The sequence below is a fragment of the Aphelocoma coerulescens genome, chromosome 6 (genome assembly GCF_041296385.1).
Source record: "Aphelocoma coerulescens isolate FSJ_1873_10779 chromosome 6, UR_Acoe_1.0, whole genome shotgun sequence".
In the NCBI taxonomy this organism is placed as follows: Eukaryota; Metazoa; Chordata; class Aves; order Passeriformes; family Corvidae; genus Aphelocoma; species Aphelocoma coerulescens.
Window position 1 is genome coordinate 7774967 of NC_091020.1, and position 24321 is coordinate 7799287.

The 24321-nt window shown below is 38.7% G+C and overlaps 1 protein-coding gene across 1 annotated transcript in view; it reads left to right on the forward strand.

The window, feature by feature from the left end:
* Positions 1-24321, forward strand: part of FAM13C (family with sequence similarity 13 member C) — a 117276-nt gene that overhangs the window by 28389 nt on the left and 64566 nt on the right. The window contains exon 8 of the mRNA XM_069020359.1: positions 4562-4608. Within this exon, the coding sequence (XP_068876460.1) occupies positions 4562-4608 (47 nt within the window). The remainder of the gene's footprint in view (positions 1-4561; positions 4609-24321) is intronic.

A 24321-nucleotide genomic window follows, 5' to 3' on the forward strand; every position in this document is an offset into this window, starting at 1 on the left:
AAACCCCACACCAGCAGTGAAATGCATCCTCTTTCTGCTCCTTGCCCCCAAAAAGTCAATGCTAATGAACACAATAAGGCAAATCAGTTCTGAAGCTTCTAGGTGAGACATTAGGAAGAACTTTTGAAAAGAGGCTGGCTGAAAGAGAAGGGCTAGCACTCCTGCGTCTTCAAAATGTTTGTCTATCTGGCAGGCAGTGTTCCAAAGCAATTGTGTGCTCTGAGGCCATGTGTCAGCTGAAATTTGAGATGGGCGGAAAGCTGACTGTGAGGCTGGCTTGAACGGTAAGTGAACAGGACAAACACTTCCACCCTGCACAAGTTCTCCTTTCAAGCTATTGTGCAGCAGATGCTTGAAAGCTGCTCATGAGAAGTCTGTGAAGAGCTGGAGGTTCTGGGATGATACAATCCATTGATTTTTTTTTGGCAAAGCAAACCCTCTGAAGATGCTTTCTGAGCACCAGAGTGAAGTGGCATTGCAGGGCTTCATGTGGCAGGTCTGAGATGGGGCAGAGAGGGAGGAACCAGGCCAGAGCAGTAAGGTAACATGTCTAAACTGAGGTTTTAATATGCATCAAACAGCACAAATTGAAAAATGACTAGAGACACATTTAATCAGGGTAATTGGAAAGCCTTTTTAGGAGTTTAGTTTGTATTACCCAGCTCAGTGTACAGAAATGATGAGTTCACATTGTATCAGTTTCAAGAGTTGATAATGCAGTGAGTGATTGCCTAGTTTTTATCACCTCTGAGTGAAATTTTTCAATTTAAAAGTTGCTGTTTCCGTTAAAAGAACAAACATTTAAACATTTAGGCATGTGGCAGGTTCTACAAACTGTCCACAAAATTAAAAATAACAGTATGTCATCAAATTTCTATCAACTGAGATAACCGCAGGCTGCTGGAAATTTCTGATCTAGAAAAGTTGGACTAATATGTTCTGGCCATAGAAAGAGAGAGAAGGCCCAGTCAAAACCTAACGTTTCTGCTTCTACTAATTTTTAATATTTTGTACAAAAGATCCATTAATAAATTTTGAATTAAAGACTTAACTAATTGTGATAGTGAATACTTAAATATCTTCCATTTCAAGATATTTTTTTACTAATCTGTTTCTATCATAGGGTTTTCCTTTGGTAAAATAATGTTTATCAATATTATATATATTCCTTAAGGGTAAAATCATGGATATCTCTGCTCCAAATCTCCTAGGTTCTGTCTACAAGGTGAACTCTCAACAGCAAATGGCACACTAATTTTTCATTCTGCTTAAAATGCAGATAAAATATTGCAATTGAGTAATAAAGGTATAGGTTACATTTGTAAGATATACCTTAGTTCCTTTCATGCTAAAACAATTCAGCTCAAAGCATCTTGCTGGCGCACCAGCAAGATATTTATTACCATGGCAAATTTACTTACTACCTTCTTGATGTTACATGACCTCAGATTATTAAATGACTATCAAACATAATAATAGCTTTCAAAGAGCATAATAAAACTAAACATCTGTACAGTGCTGCGGAGTACTGCAATATAATCTCAATTAAAAAAAGTAAAACTGAAGTCTACAGGGATTCCTGTATGTTGTATACTCCGAGAAGAGTATATATATTGTTGAGCTCTGTTCTTCTTTGGAATGCAAATTCCTAGTTCTTGGAAGTGCCAAGGTAGCTGCAGAGTAGCTGAACCTATCAGTGCCAGATATTGACTCAGATTTGCTGTACCTATAAGAAGCCTGTCTCTAGCAGGTGATCTCTCAAAAGCTGTGTTTTAATAAATTATCTCACAGCAGTTCATTTTGCTGGGAATTTTGAGATACTATATTCAGAAATGTGTGCAGCCTTTCTTCAAGGCTTGGTGTTATATCTTCTCTCCCAACAGTGCTTTGATAATTCTTTAATAGGAAGCCAGAAAAATATTTGCCATAGCAAAGTTTAGCAGAACGAATTCAAGGTGTTATGTCCAAAACACCATTGGGAAGATTTTGGATTATAATGTGCACTTTTAAAAATACTGGCTTTTCTTTAAATAGTCCTGCCACTGAAGACGATGAATTTGAGGCTACAAGCTGGTGTTTTTGTATAAGTAGATGCTAGAAAAAAGTGTCCTCAATGCACTGTATTGATTGAAGTCCTCCTCTTGCCTTGCAGTTTTTTACTTAAAATTTACTGTCAAACGAACGGCTTTTCTTCAGCATATTTTACCCTCCATTCAAACAGCAGTTTGGCAAAATGCAATAGCCTTGTGAACCATCCTGCAGTGGATTAACCATTGGTGAAAGAAGTAAAAAAAATTAGACCCAAAGCCCAACTTTAAAATGGAAAGAAAAAAAATCGATGTATTTGTGGGTCTTTATCAGACACAAAATGTTTATTTTGCAGACTTGTTCTGTCTGTTCTGTGGCTCCAGATTCCTTGGCTGCAAGGGATGTATTTTTAAATTTTGAATGAGTTGTTAATTAGAGCAATTTCTTACACTAATTAACTGCAGAGATCCCTGGAGAAGTCTCTGTTCTTATGCAGAAATCCATGTGAGATTAAAAAACTGTGATGTGTATTTAGGGTGCAGTGACAGAAGCAATGAAGCTGTGAGTGCTGTGTGCTCATAGCTGCACCACTTCCACAGAGAGTGCATTTTCTTTGTTAGTACTGTAAAGTTCAGGAAGCAAACGCTTAGCGCCTCTTGTTGAAAAGGTTCCAGTGAAGACCATGCAATAATTAAAACTGATTTTTCTAGAGGGAATTTGAACAAAAATAATGCTGACTCTTTAACCTAGGGGTACTGCAGGGGAAAGCGGAAGCCTAGGTTAAATCCCAGATGTTTAACAAAACATTGGAGCAAGCCCAGAATAAAATAAGGCAGCTGGATGGGGTGGGATTAAATGTACTCACTCACTGGAGTTTGCAGGGGACGTTCCTAGGTTTATGACTGTAGAATAACTCAAGATAGAAGAGACCTCAGGAATTCCTGAGGAGGAGTTTTCCTTGCCCCAGAGTGTCTGCAGTGCTCAGACAGGTGTATTGGCTGGTAAATCCAGCCCACTGGGATGCTGGAAAGTGAGAAGTAGTACTTTTGGGCAACAGGATTAAAAAATTGCAATTTCTTATTTACAGTCAGGAAATTTATGGTGAAACTGGAATTTTTTAGCATGTATTAGGGCAGAAGATCAAAGAAAGCATGTGAAGAGACTTGGGGTCACAGGTGGGCATTCTCACGTGCCAACCCATTGATCTGAGAGCTCTTGAGCTCATTATCTTCCTTTTCAGCTGAGCATTATCAGCATTAGGGTTGTAAGTGAACGGAAATTGTGTAGTTCAGCACTGTGCATGAAATTCCTCTTGGCAGGCACTGAGTGCTTTGTGTATGTGTAAGATTTGGGTCTTGCTTTATTTAACAAGGCACTTCAGTGCTTGCCAGCCTGCTTAGCATATAGAAGCTCTTAGAACTAAGCACATGCATGTTTCCCTCACTTGGGACTAAACCAGAAGTTTTGTGTTTTCATTATAATTATTCTAAGGTTACTTGAGGCTCGATCAAGGTTACTTGATCACTTTTTGTGCTTGACAGGTTCCTCCTGGGTAGCTCTGATTAGGTAAGTAGTGGCTGTTTCACTGCTCCATGATAACCACGACAGATGTAATTGCAATAACACTTTTGTGTCTGTACTAAAAACTGGTGAATATTTGGAATTTTCTAATTTTCTAGTTGAGGCAGGAAAAAATCACAAGGAACAAAAGGATAAAAAGTGAAAAGGGTATCAAAACTAGAACAGCTTTTCCAGTCTCCATTTTACATTATTAACTGTCTGGGGTCCAGATAATACAAGATCAGATTCAAACCTCTGTTATCTCTAAAATTTAAAATAGCACCACTGAGGTCTTTCAAAGGTAAAATGTAGTTCAATTTTAAATGGCAAAAGCTCCAGCTGGTTTGGGGAGAGATTTTTAAAATCTTTCCCATTTGGCTACTTTGGTGTTTCTTGTAAATGTCTCCTGTATTCAACTACGAACTCTTGCTTCCATTTGTCATATATTTACCAATTACAGGGTTATCACAGCTCTTATATTGTGTAAAACTGTGGGTGCCCTGCACAGAAGGAAATTTAATACATGGAATACATGGCATTTTTGATGACCTCTGAGCCTTTGGATGCCTTTGAGTGACCGCTTAACCTTTTCTGTTACCTCTGACCACATGGGTGACCTTTGAGCTCTGGAAGACCTGTGACCTTTTGGCAACATTTTGAGCTCATCATGACCTTTCAGTGACCTTTGACCCTGCAAGACCATTTGTCCTTTTGCAATGACCTGTGTCCCAGGATGACATCAGAACTTTGGGAATGACCTCTGGTGTGTTTTCTGTTTGAATTTTGTTAGCATTTGTAGCTCCCTCACCAGGGCTATGCTGAGGTCTTGACTACAAGAACATTGCAAATGCTTAGAAGAGCAAGAAGTGCTGTTTATCCTCCCAAAAATAGCCCAGAAAGCACAAGTGAGCAGTGATCAAACTGGTCTGGAATTGCAATTCAGCCTTGTACATTCTGTTTCTTCTCTCCACAGGCAAGCAACACAGAGGATGCCGAAAGAGACAGACTCACATTGCTAAGGTAGGATGAAAACAGCCCTTATTCAACTGCTTCATGGAAACTTTTGATATCTCAAGAGAAATTTGTGTACTATACTACTCTAAGGTAATGACAGTTGGTTTGTTGGAGATTTGCTGGAGGAATAACCTAAACAGTGAAACTTCTCAAAGTCTTAATGCTGATGTGTATCAGCTGTAGACAGATAAATGCAGGCCATTGTCACCAGCTGACTCCCAAACAAATGTATTGTTGATTCCTGGGTGGGTGGTTTGTGTGGGTTTTTCCTCAGTATTCCTCTAATGTTTTATTTTGCTAGTAAATCCCTACATCGTGGGTTGTGTGTTGGTGTGACCTGAGGGGCCAGGAGGAACTGCCTGGTGTCAGAAAGCATTTAATGAGTTTGCACTCATGTGGAGTTGCACCAGTTGGCAGATTTACAATTAGTAAATATAACAATAATTGAAATCCTTTGCTGTGTTTCTGTCAGAAAGACTTGGCTTTTATGAGACTGGCATTTCTCTAAGCAAACACCATTATGTTATGCCCCAAGACTAGATTTCCTTGCATCATTTCTCCAGCAGACTTGTCTGATTTACCATAAGGCCATATCTCAGCAAAACAATTTCTTATGAGGAATATTTTTACTCATAAAATTCTAGATCCACAGTAATATCTTGCACTCCATTTGCATTTTGGAGTAAAAATACGTGGGCTAAGCTAATAGCCACTGGAAAATCATGGTACAAATTCCAGTCTAAGATATTGAGATGTTGTGAGACCAAGTTTACTGAATTCTACAGTAAAACAGCTGAGGAAAAATGTCATGGCTCAGAACAACTTCAAGTATTTCCCAAATATTTTGCACTGCCAGACGCTGCTGAAGTATCCCACTTAATATTCTGTTTGCTTTGCCAGTAATGCAGCAGATTAATAAACCACATTAGGTAGGAAATAGCTTTTTGAGAGAACTAGGAAAGATAATTCAAGGTTTTAGACAAAGCTATTGAAGCAGAAACAGGCTGGCATTTCCCAGAAGCTAATCAAATACTAGCAGAGCAACGAGGGAGCATAACACATCATTTGTAAGTCAAAAGTCAAGAGAGAAGATTTTAAAAGATACTTTAGAAAAATACAGTTTCCATTTGCCAGCAGACAGTACCTCTCCAAGTCAAGCCTCTATCACTATAGAAATCACCAAGCCCTGTTGAAACGATCATCTGTTCTGTGAGGGAGCATCTTCTAAATCACAGTGATGGTTTAGGACTGGTGGAGGACCTGCACAGGCTCCTCACTGCTGGATCTGAGACATGCTGTCAGGTTCAGTAGATAATAGAAATTCTGGGTGGTTTATTTCTACATTTTTTGATCACAGTCAAACTACTGGCAATTGTTTTTTTCTGGTCACACTGAATTTCAGTTCTTCCTGCCATGCACTGTTGATATGTAATGCTTTGGATGTCCATCTGGGTTATAGACAACTGAATTTCAGTGGCTGCAGTGAAAGGAGAAAAAAACAAACCAAAACTGTGTGTGTAAATGTGTTTTATAAACACATGGAGTATACCATCAGGGAGACAGTGAACACTCAGCTTCAACTCTAGTGGACCTAGGGCATTCTTCTCAGGGATTTAAGATCAAATCCCTTTGGATACAGAGTAGAATTAAAGCCAAATTTTCTGTCTTGAGTTTGTGCCATATTTTGGATTTTAAAAAATCATTTAATTCTCAGATATTTTTTGGTAAATTTGTGCGCTATGATTTTGTCTCCCTAACTGAAATTTGTGCAGGACCTTAAGTTCTGTATTCTTGAGACATCCAGATTGACATTTCTCAGAGAACTTCATGTTCACTGGTGTGCATTCTTTTACAACCAAGATCTGGTGAAGGTCAGCAAAAGGCTTTTTTTTCCCCAGGGACTCAACTCGAATATGCCATTCTTGAAAGCAATGCTTTTTTATTTGTTTAAGAAGTACTGTCAAGTGGGCTAATTGCTGATGTGAACTTTCTGACTTGTTTGTATTCATTTCAACAAAACGAAGTAAATGCCATTGGTAAATACTCACTCGGCAAACCCTTAGGCTGGTCAATAAAGCTGTAACCCCAGCCATCTGTTACTGTCACTCTGCTGAAGTGAAAATGCACAATAATTTGTTTCTAGCAAAATAGGATGAACCAATCACTTGGCCATTTAGTTTGAGGTAGTGTCTTGTCTGAGCAGAGAAGGGAGCCCTTGAATGAAGTGAGCTCACCTCCAGCAAGCAGGGGCATTAGTTGCCTTGAGATCCACTGCGGGTCTAAAAGTATTATCCAATGCCAAGGTCACTTCTGAGAACAGCTTTTAGATGTGACAGTCTGCTCCCTGAAAGGTGTGTACTGCACAAAGACCAAAACCCATGGAATAAATGTGTAGGAGAGAGAGCTGTAGCTTCAGTCTGCTGTGATGGGAATAAGTATTGCAATCAAGAAGCTGCTGGGTGTATTGTGAAGCCTCCTGGTTCTAAAGCAAAAACTTGGTGTTTGGTTGCCATAAAATCACCTTTTCCTTAAGTCTAAGCACAAGGAATTGCTGCCCAGTTTCTCAGTAAATACATAAGTAAAGAATGATGCTCTCAAGAGTACATGATTGGGAAAGGACAGGAAGTCTACCTCTCCCAAATTGATGGCTAGTTCTGAACTGAGAGCAGGGCTAATTACCATGCACCTTCTTTCACATCCCTGACATGGCATATGTTCTTTGCTGTTTGAAATGCATTTGTGCTGCTGCTTTTATAATACAGCAGTTTCTGAGCAAATGGGATGATGCTTCCCTTTTCCAGTTACTTCATGTGCTCTTGTATTCCAGAACTGAAACTTGTCCCAGTAATTTAACATTTATCAATTTCCTTTTATCATGAAAAAGTGAGGACAACTCACAATTTAGGCTAGCAAGTTACAGACTTCTGTGACTTTAATTTTGTGTAACAATTTTTGTTTTTCATTTAGTGTTACACCCTTTTAAAGCAAATCAGTGTGATACCACAAGATCCCTGTCAACTGATTTTCTGTTTTGTTTCATAGAGGCTTAAGTTCGTGGTATATACAAATCTCTTATCTTAGGAATCTGACATACAGAAGTGTGTTTGATACATGTCTATCAGTGTGCTTAGCAGGCAGTTTTAATCCCTACATTAAGTTAGTTATTAAGGGCAAATAAAAGTGCTTGTCTGGGGGACAGACTATTAACATATACAGGAATCTCAAAATGTTGCAGGATATTTTTCTTTTCGAAAAAAATAATTAAGGCAGATCCATCCTGTTGGGCTTTGGTTTTTATTGTTTCAGTGTAAAAGCTAATTATTAAATCTAATTAGATTTACCTGCTCTGCTGGCTAGATTTGAGAGTAACTGGAGGTACACCCTGTGTCTCTGTAACCAGGACGGTGTCACCAGGCTGGCTGTGCACTCTGCTAAACGCTGCTGAATCCAGCAGGCACAAATAGCACTGTTGTTGTTATGGGAAAGTGGTCTTTTGTCCTGCCTGTTCCAATGCCAGTACAATCCTGCTGCCTTTTGGAAAGAGAAGTGCAGAGTAACCAGAGGCCTTAGAATATAAAATATTAGTGATACAAAGCTGACATACCTTGTCACATCTATCAAGGATATTTTGTCAGAAAGTGCCTAGGGATTAACAAACTAGCAGGTCCACAAGACAAGTCTGAAATGGATGAAGTGTGTTTTGAAGGAAGGGATCACAAAGCTGATGTTTCACTTCTCCTCCTTTGCTCTCCAGATACTCTTTTCATAAAATATGCAGAGGCGCAATGGTAATTTGTAGTGAAGACCAAACATGGCAAAAATGACAAGCAATGGCAAGTGTGTGATAAAGCTTTTCAGGGTAGTTTTTCCTCTCATCTGATATTTTGTCTGTTCATACTTTATATTTTAAACAGCTTTTTATTTTTTCCTCGATTCAGAAGAGTTGATCAAGGTTTGGAAATCTGTGGTTACACAGTAAGCTTGAGATACTAATGCCTCCCTACAATGGGATTACTTTTAGGGTTTTGCTTGTTTGTTTTATTTTGGTTTTTCTAATTTTTTTTTATCTTTTCACATACAAAATATAGTAAATTAAAAATCTGGTTTTCAGATTTTTCTTGGTAGTGAGGTCAATGGGGAAGACTTATTAATCAGTAAAAGCTCTTGGCTTTGCTTTAGTCTCCCAAAACCACTTTTTAAATTTTCTAGGTGAGAATTTTAGAGAAATTCACTGTTTTGTATGTTTGTCCACATGCGTAGTCATGTACACAGGATTACCTTGGTGTTAGTTGAACTGATGTAAAATTCTACGTGGAGCTTTCTTTCCTTTGGTTTTAAGAGTAGGTTATTTGACTTTTTTTTCTGCTTGGTATGAATTTAACTAAAGTAAACCTGACTAAAGGGCAATACATCCACATTATTTTGCACTAGCTTGACTAAATCAGCTTAATATTCCTTCCCCATGGTGTGCCAGCACTGCCTTACTGCAGAGTGATGTGTAATGTGGTGTGATAACACTCTGTTGGCTCCCTCACATCCATTTAGGATGACCTGTTTCTATCACTGCCACTGCTACTCCACTGCTTACATTGACCTTTTGAAGTTTTGGGACTTTGTTTGTTTGTATTTGTTGTGTGGTGGTTTTGTTTTTCCCACAGTAATGTTTGTAACAGGATTTCTTTCTGTTTATGCAATCAGGCTGGTCAGGAGAAAGCGAGTGCAGTCCTTTTTGGGCACTGCCTGTGGGCATGGAGGGATAGATCCAGGCTAAGCAGACACAGTCACATCTCCTCTGATAGAGCCCATGAATGATTACAGGGAATGTAATCCACTGTCCAGAGCCAACTCAGCTCTGCTGGGTACTAATACAGGGAATTTTTCAAGTGGTTTCAATGGGGATGCAGACAGAAACTATGGAACTACACTTTCTAAGTAGGCATTGTGCCAAAGGTCAAGGTTTCATTTCTAACTTTCATGTTACGATAGAAATTAGAAAAAAAAATATTAGAAAGGAAAGAACTTTTGAGTATTTTTCAACTTAAGAGAATAGTTTTCATCCAGTAAAATAAAATCCAGTAACAAGTGACATGTGCAAAATCCTTGGAAAGTGTTGCTGGCAATCATTGTAAATTGTACCTCAGTGGAATTTTTTTCCAGCTTTGAGAGTTTGAGAGTAAAACCCTGCAGAAATTTTAGGTTACCATATTTTAATCTGCAAGTACAGGTCTCTGAATTTCCCCCATTTTCCCTTAACAGCAGTCATTAAAATTTGCTAACATCTCACCCTTTCTTCAGGGAGCATGACAGACTGAGGAAATAGCAGTTTTCCAGACTTTTTGCCAGAGCAAAGTTTTACCTTAATTGCTGTCAAGCAGTTTGTTTCTCTCCCAGCAGTAAAGCAGGTGTCTGTATCTCAGTAGAGCAGTGCCATGGTAAATTGAACGAGGCAGGCACTAAAATATATCCCTGAGAGCTGAAACTGCTTTGAACATCCTGAGTCATTTCAGCTGTGTGGCTGGAGCTGAACAAACAGAATTACAGAACCTGTTTTCTTATTGATTTCTTATGAAAATAGAACTTATGTAACTCAAGATCTTTGGGTAGTCTATATAAAAAGAGAAGTCAGTCCAGTTTACACCAGGGACTATTTTGAGCTAGAAAATTCATAATTTCTCCCAAGTCTGAGGTTGGGCTTGCTTTGTCTCTCCTATCAAACAGCAAGGTTTCATTGCTGGCATAGCCGTGCACCTGCCCAAACTGCTCTGGAATAACAGGGCTGCATTTTTGATCCAGCTGGTGACGTATCTTGACTGGGAACAGAGTAGAATCACCTTGGGCAGTAGATACTTCAGGGGTGAAAGGTGTATACAGCACCACAGGGAAGCATTCTGTAGTGTGGCTGTCCCTCAGGCAGTGATCTTTCACCCAGTGTGCAAGAAGCAATCAACCCACTGAGCTGTTTGCTTTCACTGCTATTCTGCAGAAGGGGTGCCAGGAATCACTCATTTCTGGATGCAAGCACAGCCTTTTATACAAAAAGCTAACAAATAATGATACAGAAATGAGATTCTCAGAATCCAGAAATGGTCACTCACGCTTACACAACAAAATTCACAATGTGCATGCAGTGGTCTGGGTCCAGTTCATTATACTATCATTTGCACATACAAATTTCCTTAGGAGTGTAATTTTTAGCTTTATAAATGTCTAAGGTAACTTGAGATCATATTTTCATCCTGTCTCCTCCCACGAAGTTATTATTTAACCTTATGCTCTATTAGAGTTTTGGCTTGAATCTATTAATTGTCAATGAAATAAAGATTTCCAGTACTCTGTTCCTGGGGGCTCTTCATTGCTCTGTTGCTCTGGCACCTTATTCTCATGGTTTCAAGACCAGCTCACAGTCCCTGTGAACTTTTTGTGCATTTTTTAACATCATGTGACATCAGTATAAACCCAGGGGTTTTTCCTAACTGGAGTTAGTCGGTAACTCTCATTTGAGTTTTACTTTTGCCAAGTGTAGCTGCTGATCATATTTCTGTTCAGAAATATTTTATGATGGCATGCAACTTGCTAAGATAAAGTTGCATTTGCTCTTAGCTCTTCATAGTTCCTATGGGATAAAATTCTCCTCCAGAGAAACCATAAGCCAGTTATGTCAATGAGGGAAAAAATTCCAGAGAAACAGGGTCAAGAAGCACATTTCCAAGTCAGAGACCTTGTTGAGGAGAATATATTTCAAACGTGTTAAATACACTCTAAATTACAGACTTGGATTCCTCTGGAACTTCAAATACCTTTGAGCCTTTTTTTCTTTTAAATTTTTCATTCTTTTACTGTTGCTGAATCAAACAAAATCTGCCCATGGTGGGAGAATTGCTAATTGGGCTTTTCAATTACTATAAAATTTGTCAGTGCTTTATGAAGTGTGTTGCTGTTATGTGCTGTAGTGATAGTGTAATTAAAGCAGACGCAAAATATACAAGAAGCCGTCTCTTCCTGCATGTGCCATTGCTATGGGCTGTGTGTGGAGCAGCCCTTGGCTCCAGGGAACGGGGTCATTCTGATGTTAATGGAGGCACATTATGCCAGCGTAAGCAGCTGTGGGAATGCAGCCTGGTACTGGGCTCCACTTTTGGAGCTGTTCCTCAGCTTCAGAGGGAGTTAGTGAGCAAATCGTTCTTCACACACAGAGGGGATGAAAGAAAACGTCTCAAAGCTGATTTTATTTGCTGCTGAAACAAAGTTAGAAAGCAGAACTCTTCAACTACTTGAATTCATTTTAGCTTTCTACCCTAAATTTAGCATTTAGCGTTTTTCATGACTCAGACTGCATGGGAAAGATGGAATGCAAAGATTGTTTCCTCAAATGAGAGCTGTCAATATGGAATATTTTAGGTTTTGGATTTGTTTTTGTTTTTATGGTCAAATAGGTTTTTATTTTGCTCTTTGTGGGATATATTATTGTAAGCAGTATTGAAGAGCTGTGTTGTCCATTGACTTTGTTGCTCTCCTGCAGATACATCTTTTAAAATGGCCTAGCCTGGGAAATAACAGATAATGATTTTACAAACTCCTTTCTCAGAAATGGCACTTAAGATCTGTGGTTCTCTTCTAGTGTGACATTAATGCTGTTTGTGGCACAGGAGGACTGTCAAGAGAATTTGAAAATTAGAGATATGAATCATCATAAAAACAGTGGTAATGTTGTTTTCCATGACTGCTGGTCTGTGATGTAACTCTGGATCAGAGCGTGCTTTATTACTGAGAATAGAAATTCAGTGGGATGAGAAAGAAGTTCCCTGATCCTCCTTGATGATTTCTTTGGTACCACAAGCCATCTAGCTGTTTAATTCCATTTAATTATTTCAGAGTAATTTAGTAATTGAGAGTAATGGCACAAAAGCCTCTCTGCACAGGAGGATGAGAATGCCAGTTATTTATTGCAAAAAATTGCAAAATATTTCCAGAGAGGATGGACATGGCCAGAAAGGTGGTTCTGTTATTTCTCTCAGATTGCTGAAGAGGGAATTATTAGGCCAATAAATTAATTGCCAAGTTTCACGAAATATTCTGAATCTAGAGTCTGAAGGCACTTTTACAACACTAGCAATATACAATGCCTCTGATTTTGCCTTATATTTTATTAAATAATTAATAATTTGCTCTAGTATTTCAACATCCCTGGATCTCCAGCATACTGGTTGGAAATGCTGTCTGTTTTCCTTTGGCTTTCTTGTGATCTGAAGATTCAGGTATGGTTAACTTCAATGAATGAACTCAATTAAGTTTTTGGCTCTTTATGAAGTAATGAAATAATTTTGGTGGCCAACAAAAATAATATTTGGCATTGCTTTTCACTGTACACAATACTGTGAATATGTGATAAAATATTTTTGGGAGTAATTAAAGGGATGAAGCCTATAAGGTTTTGGTATGACCAGTGGGGAATGCTATAGAGGCCCTCCCTAATTAACAGGGCAACATTTTGCTTTTACCAATCAGCTGGTTTGAAGGCAAAGCATTTATTCTGCAGAGAAGGCTCAGAAAATTTTTGTTACTAAGTAAAAGTCTCAATAACCTTTCCTCACATACCACAGGCTTGTGCCTGGATGGAATAAGGGAAAGCATTAGTAAAAGCCCAGACTCCTGGTGAGGAAGAAGGAATTCTTCCTTTCAATATGACTTGTGCATGGAATACTTTAAGTGTTGTTTTATTATTTATGGTCAAATGCGTTTTGCATTTTATGTAGTCTATAATTCTGAGAAACAGCTGTGAAACCTTTCTCACATATTGCCAATATCATCAATTCACTAGAAACTGCTCCCTTAGATACCATCCAGCATCTGAGTCCTGCCTGTGCCACTCCAGTTGGAGCTGGTTGTTGTGTAAAGTCACACCAGCATAGACCTGTAATGGTGGACAAGTATACACTAAAATACCCTTTCCAGTTTGTTTGCAGCAGGAGGAAGATTTGATTTTGGTTTAGAAGGGCAATTTTGTTTACTGCTTGGATTCTGAAAATGTTCATGCTCTGTGGTTTTTCCTTGAGGCACTTTGCCACTGAGGAAGCAAACATGGACTGCAGGCTCCAAAGTGGCACCTGGACTGCTGGTGGGCAAGGCAGACACATCCCTGGCAGGGCAGCTGTGGCTGATGAAGGCTCTGGGTGTGGGGATGGTGTGCCCAGGGCCCTGGATCTGAAAGGGGTTCAGACCTTGTGGCCAGGGCAGGAGGGACACCGAAGCATTCAGTGGTCACACCTGGCTCAGAATGCTTTGTGTGTGAAGGGTGGGTGGTGTATCTTGGTCCATCAGCAATTTAGTAGTTAAAGTTCTTGTTTTTTTCCACGAGTGCTTGTTATTTTCCCTGATACTCTGATGATTTCTGTATGAAACACTGACACTCATTTGCCACCACGTTTCCCAAAGAATGTTCCATTTTCATTCAGGGCTTCCCAAAGCTTTGGCATTTTTGTGTCATATATGTTGCATACAATTTTTTTCCAAGTAATACAGAGTTGTAATGAAACTAGAGTATCTCTCAAAAACAAAGATTATTTGCCTTCCATGTCCTATAACCAGGGCTTCATAAGGAATAACATATTTTTAAAAACACCCCCAAAGTGGTCTTCTTCCTACTACTTCACACTATAGCTGCCAAAAAGTGAACTTTCTAAATTTCTGTTTTGGTTTTAGTGTAATATGATGAAATTGGTATGTCAGCAGTGGCATTTTTCTTCCTAGGTTTGAAGTCCAGTAGTTTTCCAGACAAATAGGATATTCCTGAGTTATTGGAAAATTCATGCTGAGGTACTTCATACTGGCTAGCTTTGCATGTCACCTCTCATGTTTCTGTTGGCTGGCAAAAAATGGCTGTTATTTGCTATTTCTATTTTCTATGCTATTATTTCTACTTCTTTGACTCTTTCTCTGCAAAACACTAACTCTAGTAGCCTGTAAGTGGGAGACTTTAAATGTTAAGAGGAAAAGACAGCTGATAACGTTCAATGCAGGCAAACATCCAATCATGCTCCTAAGATGTTTAAAATCAATTGTGATATCTAACTCGTTTTATGATTTTGAGAAATATTTTTATCTCCCTAAGACTGATAAGTGGATAATTTTTTCTTTTGTGAGCACAAATGAACAAATGCATTTCGTATTTTTTATCTTGGCAGTTCTATGAAGCAGAAAACACATGATTACAATCTTGTTGGGGTTTAGATTCAGTGTGAAAAACCTAAGGTGTCTTCAGAGAAAGCTCTGAAAAGTTTGCTGCTTATGCTTTTGACTTGTTTGTCCTAGAGACTATACTAAACTGGTTACAGAAAAGAAAATATCCTCACTGAAATTCAGATCCTAGGTTTATTTTTGCTGGCTTATGACTATGTAGTCTTTCTTCACAAAATAAAATCTGAGAGTTTTAGTTAAGCCCTTACAACTGTCAGCTTTCATCCTTTACCATTTGCAGGTTAAAAACATAATTTAGTGACACAGAATCTTATTAAAACTGTATGCTGCAGATGTTTTCTCACAGCTAAATCTTTCCAGTAAAATCCTCAATGTGCCAAAATATTGCTTTTTTAAAGCTCCTCCCTTAAAAAATCAAATCAGTGACTCCTTCACCGTCTGTCCTGAAGAGAATTAAATTGACAGAGGTTTTCAGAGCTACTGCTCTGAATGCCCTTCTCTCCCCCAGTTGTGTTTTGAATTCTGTATATTGTATTTCTTTTTAATTCTTTGATGCAGAAAGTTTACTACTTTTTTTCAAAATTACAACTTTGTATAAAAAGTACTTCAATTTTTCTCAGCTGTTCAAACAACTGCATCCCTTCATAGTCCATAGCACCCTGTGGGAATGGTCTGCATCATGGTTTCCAGTTTTTCTTGTGAGTTTTACTTTAAAGGATTTGTTCAGATGAGCAAGGACTGCCCTGAAAGGTGGTAACAGAGTTTTAAATAAGCTGTATCTAATTAAAATGGTAAGTGGGAAAATTTGGTGCAATGTTTTTTGAGAATATTTTCAGGCCTCAGTCTGGTCATATCTGAGCACCTCGGAAGATTTTACCAGGCTTGTAAAAGTGTAACGTGGCTCTGCTGGGAAAGCAGATGGTGCAGGAACGCAGTGGGTGGACTTCTGGATAATATCCACCCAAAGCACCCAGCCTCAGGTGTCATGGAGCTCTAGGGAAAACACAGGGTGGTTTTGCAGTCATACTGGTGGATATTTTTGGGCTGCCAAGTAAGGGGTAAGTTTGCACCTCGTTCCTGCCAGGGCTGAGATGAGGTCAAGGAAAGGCTGCATGAGCCAGAGGTGCATTGAATTTATGGGTTCTCTAAGCACACATGCTCCAGGAGGAGAGGAGGTGCCCTTGTCCTCCAATTTAATATGTGATGGACAACTTGTTTAGTCTCCCTTCAGTGGAACTGAAAGGTATGAGGCAAGTTAATGAAAATATTATGAAGGGGTCACCAAGGAAATATGATCTTCTTAATACTTCATTCTCCCTCTTTGAATTAGATTCATTTGTCCATTTCAGTCTTTTTCCAATGCGTTTGCTCAGATTGATGACAAAACAAGCTTCAATTTAAAATACATCTTGAAAGCAGCAAGGCATTTTTTCTTATTATATATTTATAGAGTGCATCCATGACTTGATTTACATGAGATTTTTTTTTCTAAAGGTTTCTGTTCTATGTGTCCACTTGTCTGCTGCCGTCTGGTAACTGGAACTGCTGTGAAATGAAAGGAAAAGGGCAGTTTAGGATTAGTGCAGCAGAGACCTACACAAGTTATAAATATCAAGTTAGGAGCTGATTAAATACTGAGGAAAGCAGCCCATGCTGAGCTCTGGCCTCACTACAGCAAAGAAAGAAGTGACTGTGGTTGTGTTAACGAGTTTAAAATTAACTTTATCTACACACTGCATTAGAGTTGCAGCAGTGACCACAGCAGATGTGGTTGCAGGTTTCCAGGTATGCTAGGAATACTTGAAAATGGCCAAATTAGGAATCTTTATGTTTATTTTTTTGTATTTTTCTTTAAAAGATTGACTTCTTGTGTCAGTCTACAAATATTTTTACATTAATTGAGCTAAAGTCACACATGTACCAGTAACACAATTTTCTCTGCTTCACAATGCTGATACTGAATTGAAAGCAGCACTCTGACAACACTTGAGAGGGTGGTAAACTTTCATTTTGAGAAAGCTAATTACTTATATGTTGTTTATTTTGTTAGCAGCAGTCTCTCCCAGTTCGATTTTAAATTGGCCAAATTATATTAGTTCTTTATTGCCTGGTCATCAGGCTGAGATATTCATGTTTATCTGAAAGCGAGTACTCATGTGAATATCCACTTCTAGATAAATATACTTTTATGAGAAAGTTGCCATTTTTGCTTAATTTTAGGTGGACATTTGAGACATTTGATGCCCAGGCTGTTCTTTGTCATCTGAAATGCTACTGGAATACCCCTTATGTCCATCTTACTGTCCTGGTCAGCACAGGCACCTGAGCCAGTCACTGACTGCTGCTTTTCTCCCTCTGTGCTTCAAACAAGGATGTTCAGGGGAATTAAAATTTCTCATGAGCAGATGGCATTTTTGTTTCTCAATAGCCAGATATTTCAAAAGTCTACTAAATCTTTCTTTCTGACTGCAGGGGAGCTCTGGGCTCTTTCTAAAGTCTCTCTTTCATATCCTGACAGAGAACACAGCGATAGATTTATCCATCTGTGTCTACCTTGGACTTCTTGTTTTGTGTGTTCTTAATGTTATTACATCTTGCTGGTCAGGACAAAAACAGGTTTTTTTTGCAGAGAGATTCTTTCTCATGTTCCTGCAGACAAGGAAGGAACTGTTCTATTGGGGAGGGAGACGTTTTCATTGTCTTTTTTGCCTAATTTGAGGGATGATATTGACATTTCTGAGTATTGATCAGTTCTGCCATTTGTTATATTATTGTTCCTAATGTTAAATACTGGTATTTAGACATATGTCAATACCTTCAGTTTATTTGCAGCTTTCTCTTGTGTATGTTAAGGTGGAGATAATATTTCAGCTTTTAGTGAAGCCTTAAAAACAACTGTTTAGTTGTTCAAGCCATGTTTTACTGTGGCATCTTTTCTAATGCTCTTAACATTGTTGTGGTTAGCTGAAGTACAAATTCCATGAAGAACAACAGCAGAGTCTCCCCCAGCAAAGAAAGGTCTGTTCCAACCTCAAGGAGCTTACAACCTTCTGAAAGTTTCTAAAGTGATGTCTAAAACTAAGGCAATAAAACAGGTTCTCATTAAAAAAATAGACATGTAGTAACACAGTGGGGCCGGAATGCCTTATATTATAAAGGTCTGTCAATTGGAGGCTGTTAAATCTCTCTTGATATCAAAAGGTGCCCAAAATCACTGAATTAATGAGAATCATCTCAGCATCATCAGGCCACACACTCAGGAAGTAAGTGTCCCTCACTGAGCCAGGCTGGTGAGTGACAATGATTTACCACTGCACATTATTCTCTGACTCCCTGCCAATGCAATTTCAAGAATTATTTAGTACATGCTATCAATTATTGTATTTCTGTCTTGCTTAAAAAGGAAATACAGAGGCCAACTTAATTTAGCCTATGAATTGCCCAAGACAAGCAATGAAAATGATATCCCAGCTTGCAAATAAATAAATAGAAAACAGGAGGCTGAAGCCACAGGGGTTGTCAGCACTTTCAGAGGAGCCTGCATAAACCCATGGCCTGCTGTGGGCTGCTTTGCTGAAGGGTTGAGGTGCTGCAGATACATTGGTTGGGGTACTTATTGGGAGATATCCCTCAGAAACAAAATGAAAAATTTTTACAGTGACTTTCTTTAAAGATTATTGGGTTCAACATTGTCATATGAAGTTTTTTTCTATAATATCAAATATGGCGATAACTACAAAGATTCTCAAAAGAAACATGAGTGAGAAGGTAATTTTCTATACTTTTCAAAAAGCAAGAGTCAAAATGCATTGAAATATTGTAGTAAATTTCAGTATGATGTGTGGGATGTAATAAGCAGATTAATACTTAAGAATTAAGCTAAAACAAATTAACAAGTGTAGGCAAAATAAAAAAATAAAACCACCCAAACTTACAGACTTGAATTCTGTCAAAGCTAGGGCTGCCAAAAGTTCTATTACACATACATATATTTTATCTGTACATTACTTTTTCTTAGTGGTTGCTCCTCTTTTATTCTTTTCTCGATTTGAACACAAGGCAAATTGAATTACAGGTTTTTGACATAAGAACTCTTTTCTTATTTCCTTGACCCATTTTTCAGTACTGCCTTGGGTTAATGGTGGGGTCTTTATATGTGCTAACTTCACTGTAAATCTCACTCTTTCTTGAGATGAGGTGGGTATAAGTTGGCTGAATCATAATTAACGAGCTGTAAAATTAACAAACTATAAATTGCTTCTTTAAATTTGGGATACAATAAACCCCTCAATTTATCTATAATAAATATAAGATAAGGAAAAATGCATACCTGTACACATGTTGTCCTGGCTTGTCCTCAAACAGTGCATGATTTCTAGTTTTGGTAAAACTAAAATACCCTCAAGGCGTGTGCTTTTTACTGAGAATCACAAGTGCTGTCACTGAACAACAGATAATTCACGTTGGGATTGTTTCCTTTGTCATTTTATGCTCCTTTTCTACTGATTTCTGAACACTTCAGTGTCTTGCCAGGTGCATTGCTCACATAGAGACAGCAGCCTGTGCAGGGGACTAATGGAAAAATCTAGAGTAGTAGTGATGGCATGGGAGAGTCTTTGCCCTGGAAACAGGAGGGCACAGCTCCTGTAGGAATTGTATCTAGGTGGTACTTTTGCACAAAGAACACATGAAAAACAAACTGGTATCAACAAATGCTTCTATAGTTATTGTAAACATATTTTGTGCATACACTTGCACTCCTGTATTTACACAGAAATGAAATTGATTAAGGGCCAGAATGGGAACATGTAAAGGTCAAATTCAGAAAATGTCAGTTTTCAGAAACTGCAAGGAAGAAGAAATTTCTCAAATAGTTTAGGACAGCTCGTTTTGCTTGGCAGAGGGAGTTATTTTAAAGTGTGTTTATTGTTTTGTCTCATGGAAGAATTGGTGAGACTGTAATTGTATGACTGCCACCATTCTGGCTTCCACTTAAAGCAGAAAACATTTACTTTCTTCATGGTACTGGTAATAGAGAATGAGACACTTTTTGAAGTGTTTCACATTTTAAATACAGCAGTGATTTTTCTTCTCCACAAAAGAAAGTGATTTATTTCTAGTGTCACATTTCACGTTCTCTGGTACAAATATGAACACTAACAAGCTGAGGGGTGCATGCAAGACTATCACAAAGTATCAGTGAGATATAAGTAAAGCCTGATTTTATTAGGTCAGCCAGAGATAAATGACTCCAGGACAACTGCAGAGGTCTCAAGATGTCAATACTTATTCTTTTTTTAAAAAAAATGAATAGAAAAAACTCCAACACCAAACCATAAAAGACAGCACTGCTGCAGTTCAAATGTTTTTCTTTGTCTACTTTTAAGGAGAGGCATTGTGGCAATACTTATAAATGTGCAAAACAAATATCTGCATAATTCTGGATGTAGATTTAGACAATTGAGATACTCTAGGAGTCCCATTATTTTGCTTTGTTATTATCTTTGGCATAAACCCTAACATCTGAGTTGTGTGACAACAGGACATTCTTGGAGTGTGTCCCTATTGTTTAGGAAATCTCAGATTATTTTGCCACTCATCATGAATATTGATGTACTATAGAAATAACCGTACTTTTTCCCCTATAGAGTTTAGCTCCACTGATCAGCAGCACAATGTTTTCCCAGATGTTATCAAATACAGTCAGGTAGAAAACTATTGCCTTGTGCCTGAAGAGCTTTCCAAGGTCTGAAGTACTTAAAAAGGCATTGGTGATCTCTTGAGATCTTCTTTCATTTGGTTTGCATGAAGTCCATTAAAATAATTCTCTTTTGCTGAGAATGTGATGTCTGTTGTGAGGTAGTTTTATGCAGTCAGAGAACAGTTTAGGTTGGAAAAAACCTTTAATGTCATGAAGTCCAACTGTTAACCCAGCACTGCCAAGTCCACCACTAACCCGTGTCCCTAAGCACCACATCTGCACGACTTTTGAACACCTCCAGAATGGTGCCCCCCCCCCCCCCCCTGCCCTGGGCAGCCTGTGCCACTGCTTGACAGCCCCTTCTGTGAAGAAATTTTTCCTAATGTCCAACCTAAACCTCCCCCGGGGCAGCTTGAGGTCGTTTCCCCTTGTCCTGTCACCTGTTACTTGAGAAAAGGAACTGAATCCCCCTGGCTATGCCCTCCTTCCAGGGAGCTGCAGAGAGCCATAAGGCCCCCCCTGAGCCTCCTTTTCTCCAGGCTGAACACCCCCAGCTCCCTCAGTCACTCCCCACCACACTTGTGCTCCAGACCCTTCCCTAGCTTCATTGCCCTTCTCTGGACACACTCCAGCCTCTCAGTGTCTTTCTTGTAGTGAGGGGCCCAGAACTAAACACAGGATCTGAGGTGCCTCACCAGTGCTGATTACAGGGGGACAATCAGTGCCCTGGTCCTGCTGGCCACACTGTCTCTGATACAAGCCAGGATGCCATTGGCCTTCTTGGCCACCTGGGCACACGCTGGCTCATGTTGAGCCACTGTCCTATGGATGTTTGCTCTCAGGTTGCCTTAGGACTCTGGTGTGCACAGTGACACACTATAGCAGGTCATTTCTTTCAACATTTTCCAAAGTACTACTGTAAAATGTTACATATAGAGGTATTTAGAATCCAAAATCTTAAAGATAGACCAAGAGATCTGAAAATTTCACTCATGAGCTACTGTATTTTATGTCACCTGCTGTGAAGCTCTTTGATCTTAAAGGTACTAATCACTTGAATAATTTTCTATCCTGAATTCACTTATATGCTCCAGTGATGCAAAACTCAATGAGAAATAAATTTTATTCCAGCTGCAGTGAGGTAGCACAGGTCCTACTGGTGATCATTGTAGCTTTAAATGAAAAATTAGGGAATAAGTAAGCAGAATAGAGCTCTGAAGTTCTGCTTTATCAGTGGGGTTAAAAAAAGAGCATCAAAAAAGCAGGGAGAATACATATAAGAAACCTAAATATATATGTGTGTACACATAAACAAAAGAATCTAAACTTTTGGCTTATTAATATGATGCCAAAGATACTGGGATGAATTTCCTGAATAATAAAATAATTTTGGTCATTTTCTTGCAGTCTTAGGAACTTGCATTCTGTTTTCGTTTGGCATTATGCTTTTAGGGATTTTATTTCATGGTGTTCAAAGAATTACCTTATATTACTGTCTGTTAGAATGCCATCTATGTTCCTTTTCAAAAGGGACTGTTCTACATTTTATGTCTCTTCAGATGAGAGAGATCTTAAATATTGCTGAAAACAATTGCTCCTAAAGCATTTTTGCCTTTTATTACATTTATAGTAATAGTGACTGTCCAGATATGATGCTGGTCACAGATTTTGCAACCCAATCTATGCCAAAAACTCCCTAATTTTTTCAAAGAGCTTTTATGAAGCTTTGAAATTCTTGGGAATCAATTGACCTAAGTCTTGAAAATGTGAAAAGTAATAAAACCTTTCTAATATTCATATTAATGAAACATAAATTGCACAATAGATTTTGCATCTGTTGGTTTGACAAAGCAGCTGTGGCTTTGACCTCTGCTGCCCACTCTGAAGCATGGCAGGACTTCCCTTAGTGCAGCATGTGCCGCTGTCTTCTTCCCCCAACATTTGGGGCTAATCAGCTCTTACAAACAGAAACAAGACTCTCCTAACACAAAGGAAATGTACACTGCTGCTCTGATCTGACAGTTCATAATGTTTCAGGCAAGTGCTCACTTGAAAGCCAAAAGAGTAAAATGCAAGTACAATCTTGTTTTCTTCTCTCTGAATTGCTCCTTGTTTACTTCTCTCGGTATGTCAGACTATTTTTCTGTTTCATCAGCTGCTGTTTATTTGAGATGTATGGTAAAAGAGGGGGAAAAAAGCCTCTGGAAATACTTTATCTTGTAGTTTTCCTATCACATTTCAAGCCATATTTTAGGTATCATTGAATGAATAGTTTCAGGATAAGGAATTACTTTAAAACTTTCCCATTTTCCCCCAAAGTGCACAAGGATTTCAGTATCAGTTTCTGTCTGCCTGCTCCCCAAAGACACTGCCTGTCTGTGTCTCTGGATTTCTTGCTTGCACAGAGCTGTATGTTCCTGTAGCAGGTCTGCTGTGGGTGCCAAAAGGGGAATTGAAAACCTGTTTCTGACCTGGAAATACTGGGCAGTGAGGAGGTGATAAAAATGAATGCCTGGCTTTCATGGAGTTATTACCATCCTTTAGCTTCTACTAAGGGAACTTTAAAATAGAAAACATCATTTTAGTTTGTATGGTGACAGGATTTTGAGAAGAAGTGTAAGTGCCCCAAAGCAGAACAGAACAGAAAAAAAGATTTAATACATTGAATATCTAAATCTCTCCTTCCCACAGGTTTTTGCACAGATGGTCTTGGGGCAGTGCCAGGAACCTGCAGGTGCAGAAGGCCTTCCCTTAGTCCTCATTCCCTTCAAGCAGATCTCAAACTCACAACTTTTTGAACCCTGAAAGTACATTGCTTTTTCCTTCTCAACAGATGAGGTACAAAGGTTTTGCCAGCCAACTAGAAAGCCTGTTGCTTGAAACACTTTGGAACACTTTGTCTTACCCTGTAAGATACAGCCAGCTGAAGAAAAAGATGTACAAGTTATAGCAAGACTCAGAGCTGTTACCAATTGCCAGTGCTCTGCCCTACAGAAGGAGGTGAAGCAGCTCTGTGGTGTTGCTATAGAAGCTGCAGTTCTTGAGCATCATCCTGAGAGATACAAGGGCCAGGAAGGCTACTGTAAGACAGTGATTAATGCTGCTGTGTTTGTAAACTGATTCCTCACTGATCCCAAGGAAGCCTCTGGAGGTCATCTAATCCATGCCTTTGCCTGAAGGAAAGGTAAACTACACTTAAACCATTCCTTGCAGACATTTGCCTAACCTGATCTTCCCACCACAGATGGAGATTGGGCAACATCCCTAAGGATTTACTCCAGCACTTAGCTAATTTGTGTCTCTCTCTCTTTAATCTTCAATTGCACATTGCCTTTTGTCATCTGTCATAGTTCCTTAGCTTTTGTGATGTCCTTATTTATAAGGCTTGAACTGAAAATAAAACAGGGTGATTTGGACCTCCTAGATTAATTTAATATATGAAAGTGAGGGGCAAAAGAAAATACTTATTTCTTTTGCTTAATATTAACCAAATGATCTCTGCTAGTGTGTGGAATGGGTTAAATAGAGCTACTGTATTTCCAACTACCTAAAGAGATATGAAAAAATTCTGCTTCTGAAGCAAATCATGCTGAATAATTTAGGGACTCTGGGACTGCATACTGTCCATAAAGGTATTGCAGGGCATAATATATCATTAGCATGTATAGAGTCTCTCTGTAATTTGAAATAGAAAATATGTACAGTATCCTAGTAGGAAATACTGTATGCTTGATGAAAATTTCCTCTCTGAGAATTAGGGTCTTTGTCAAAATGACAGATCAAAACTCTAATGTGAAATTTGTGTTTCAATAAAATTAATGGGG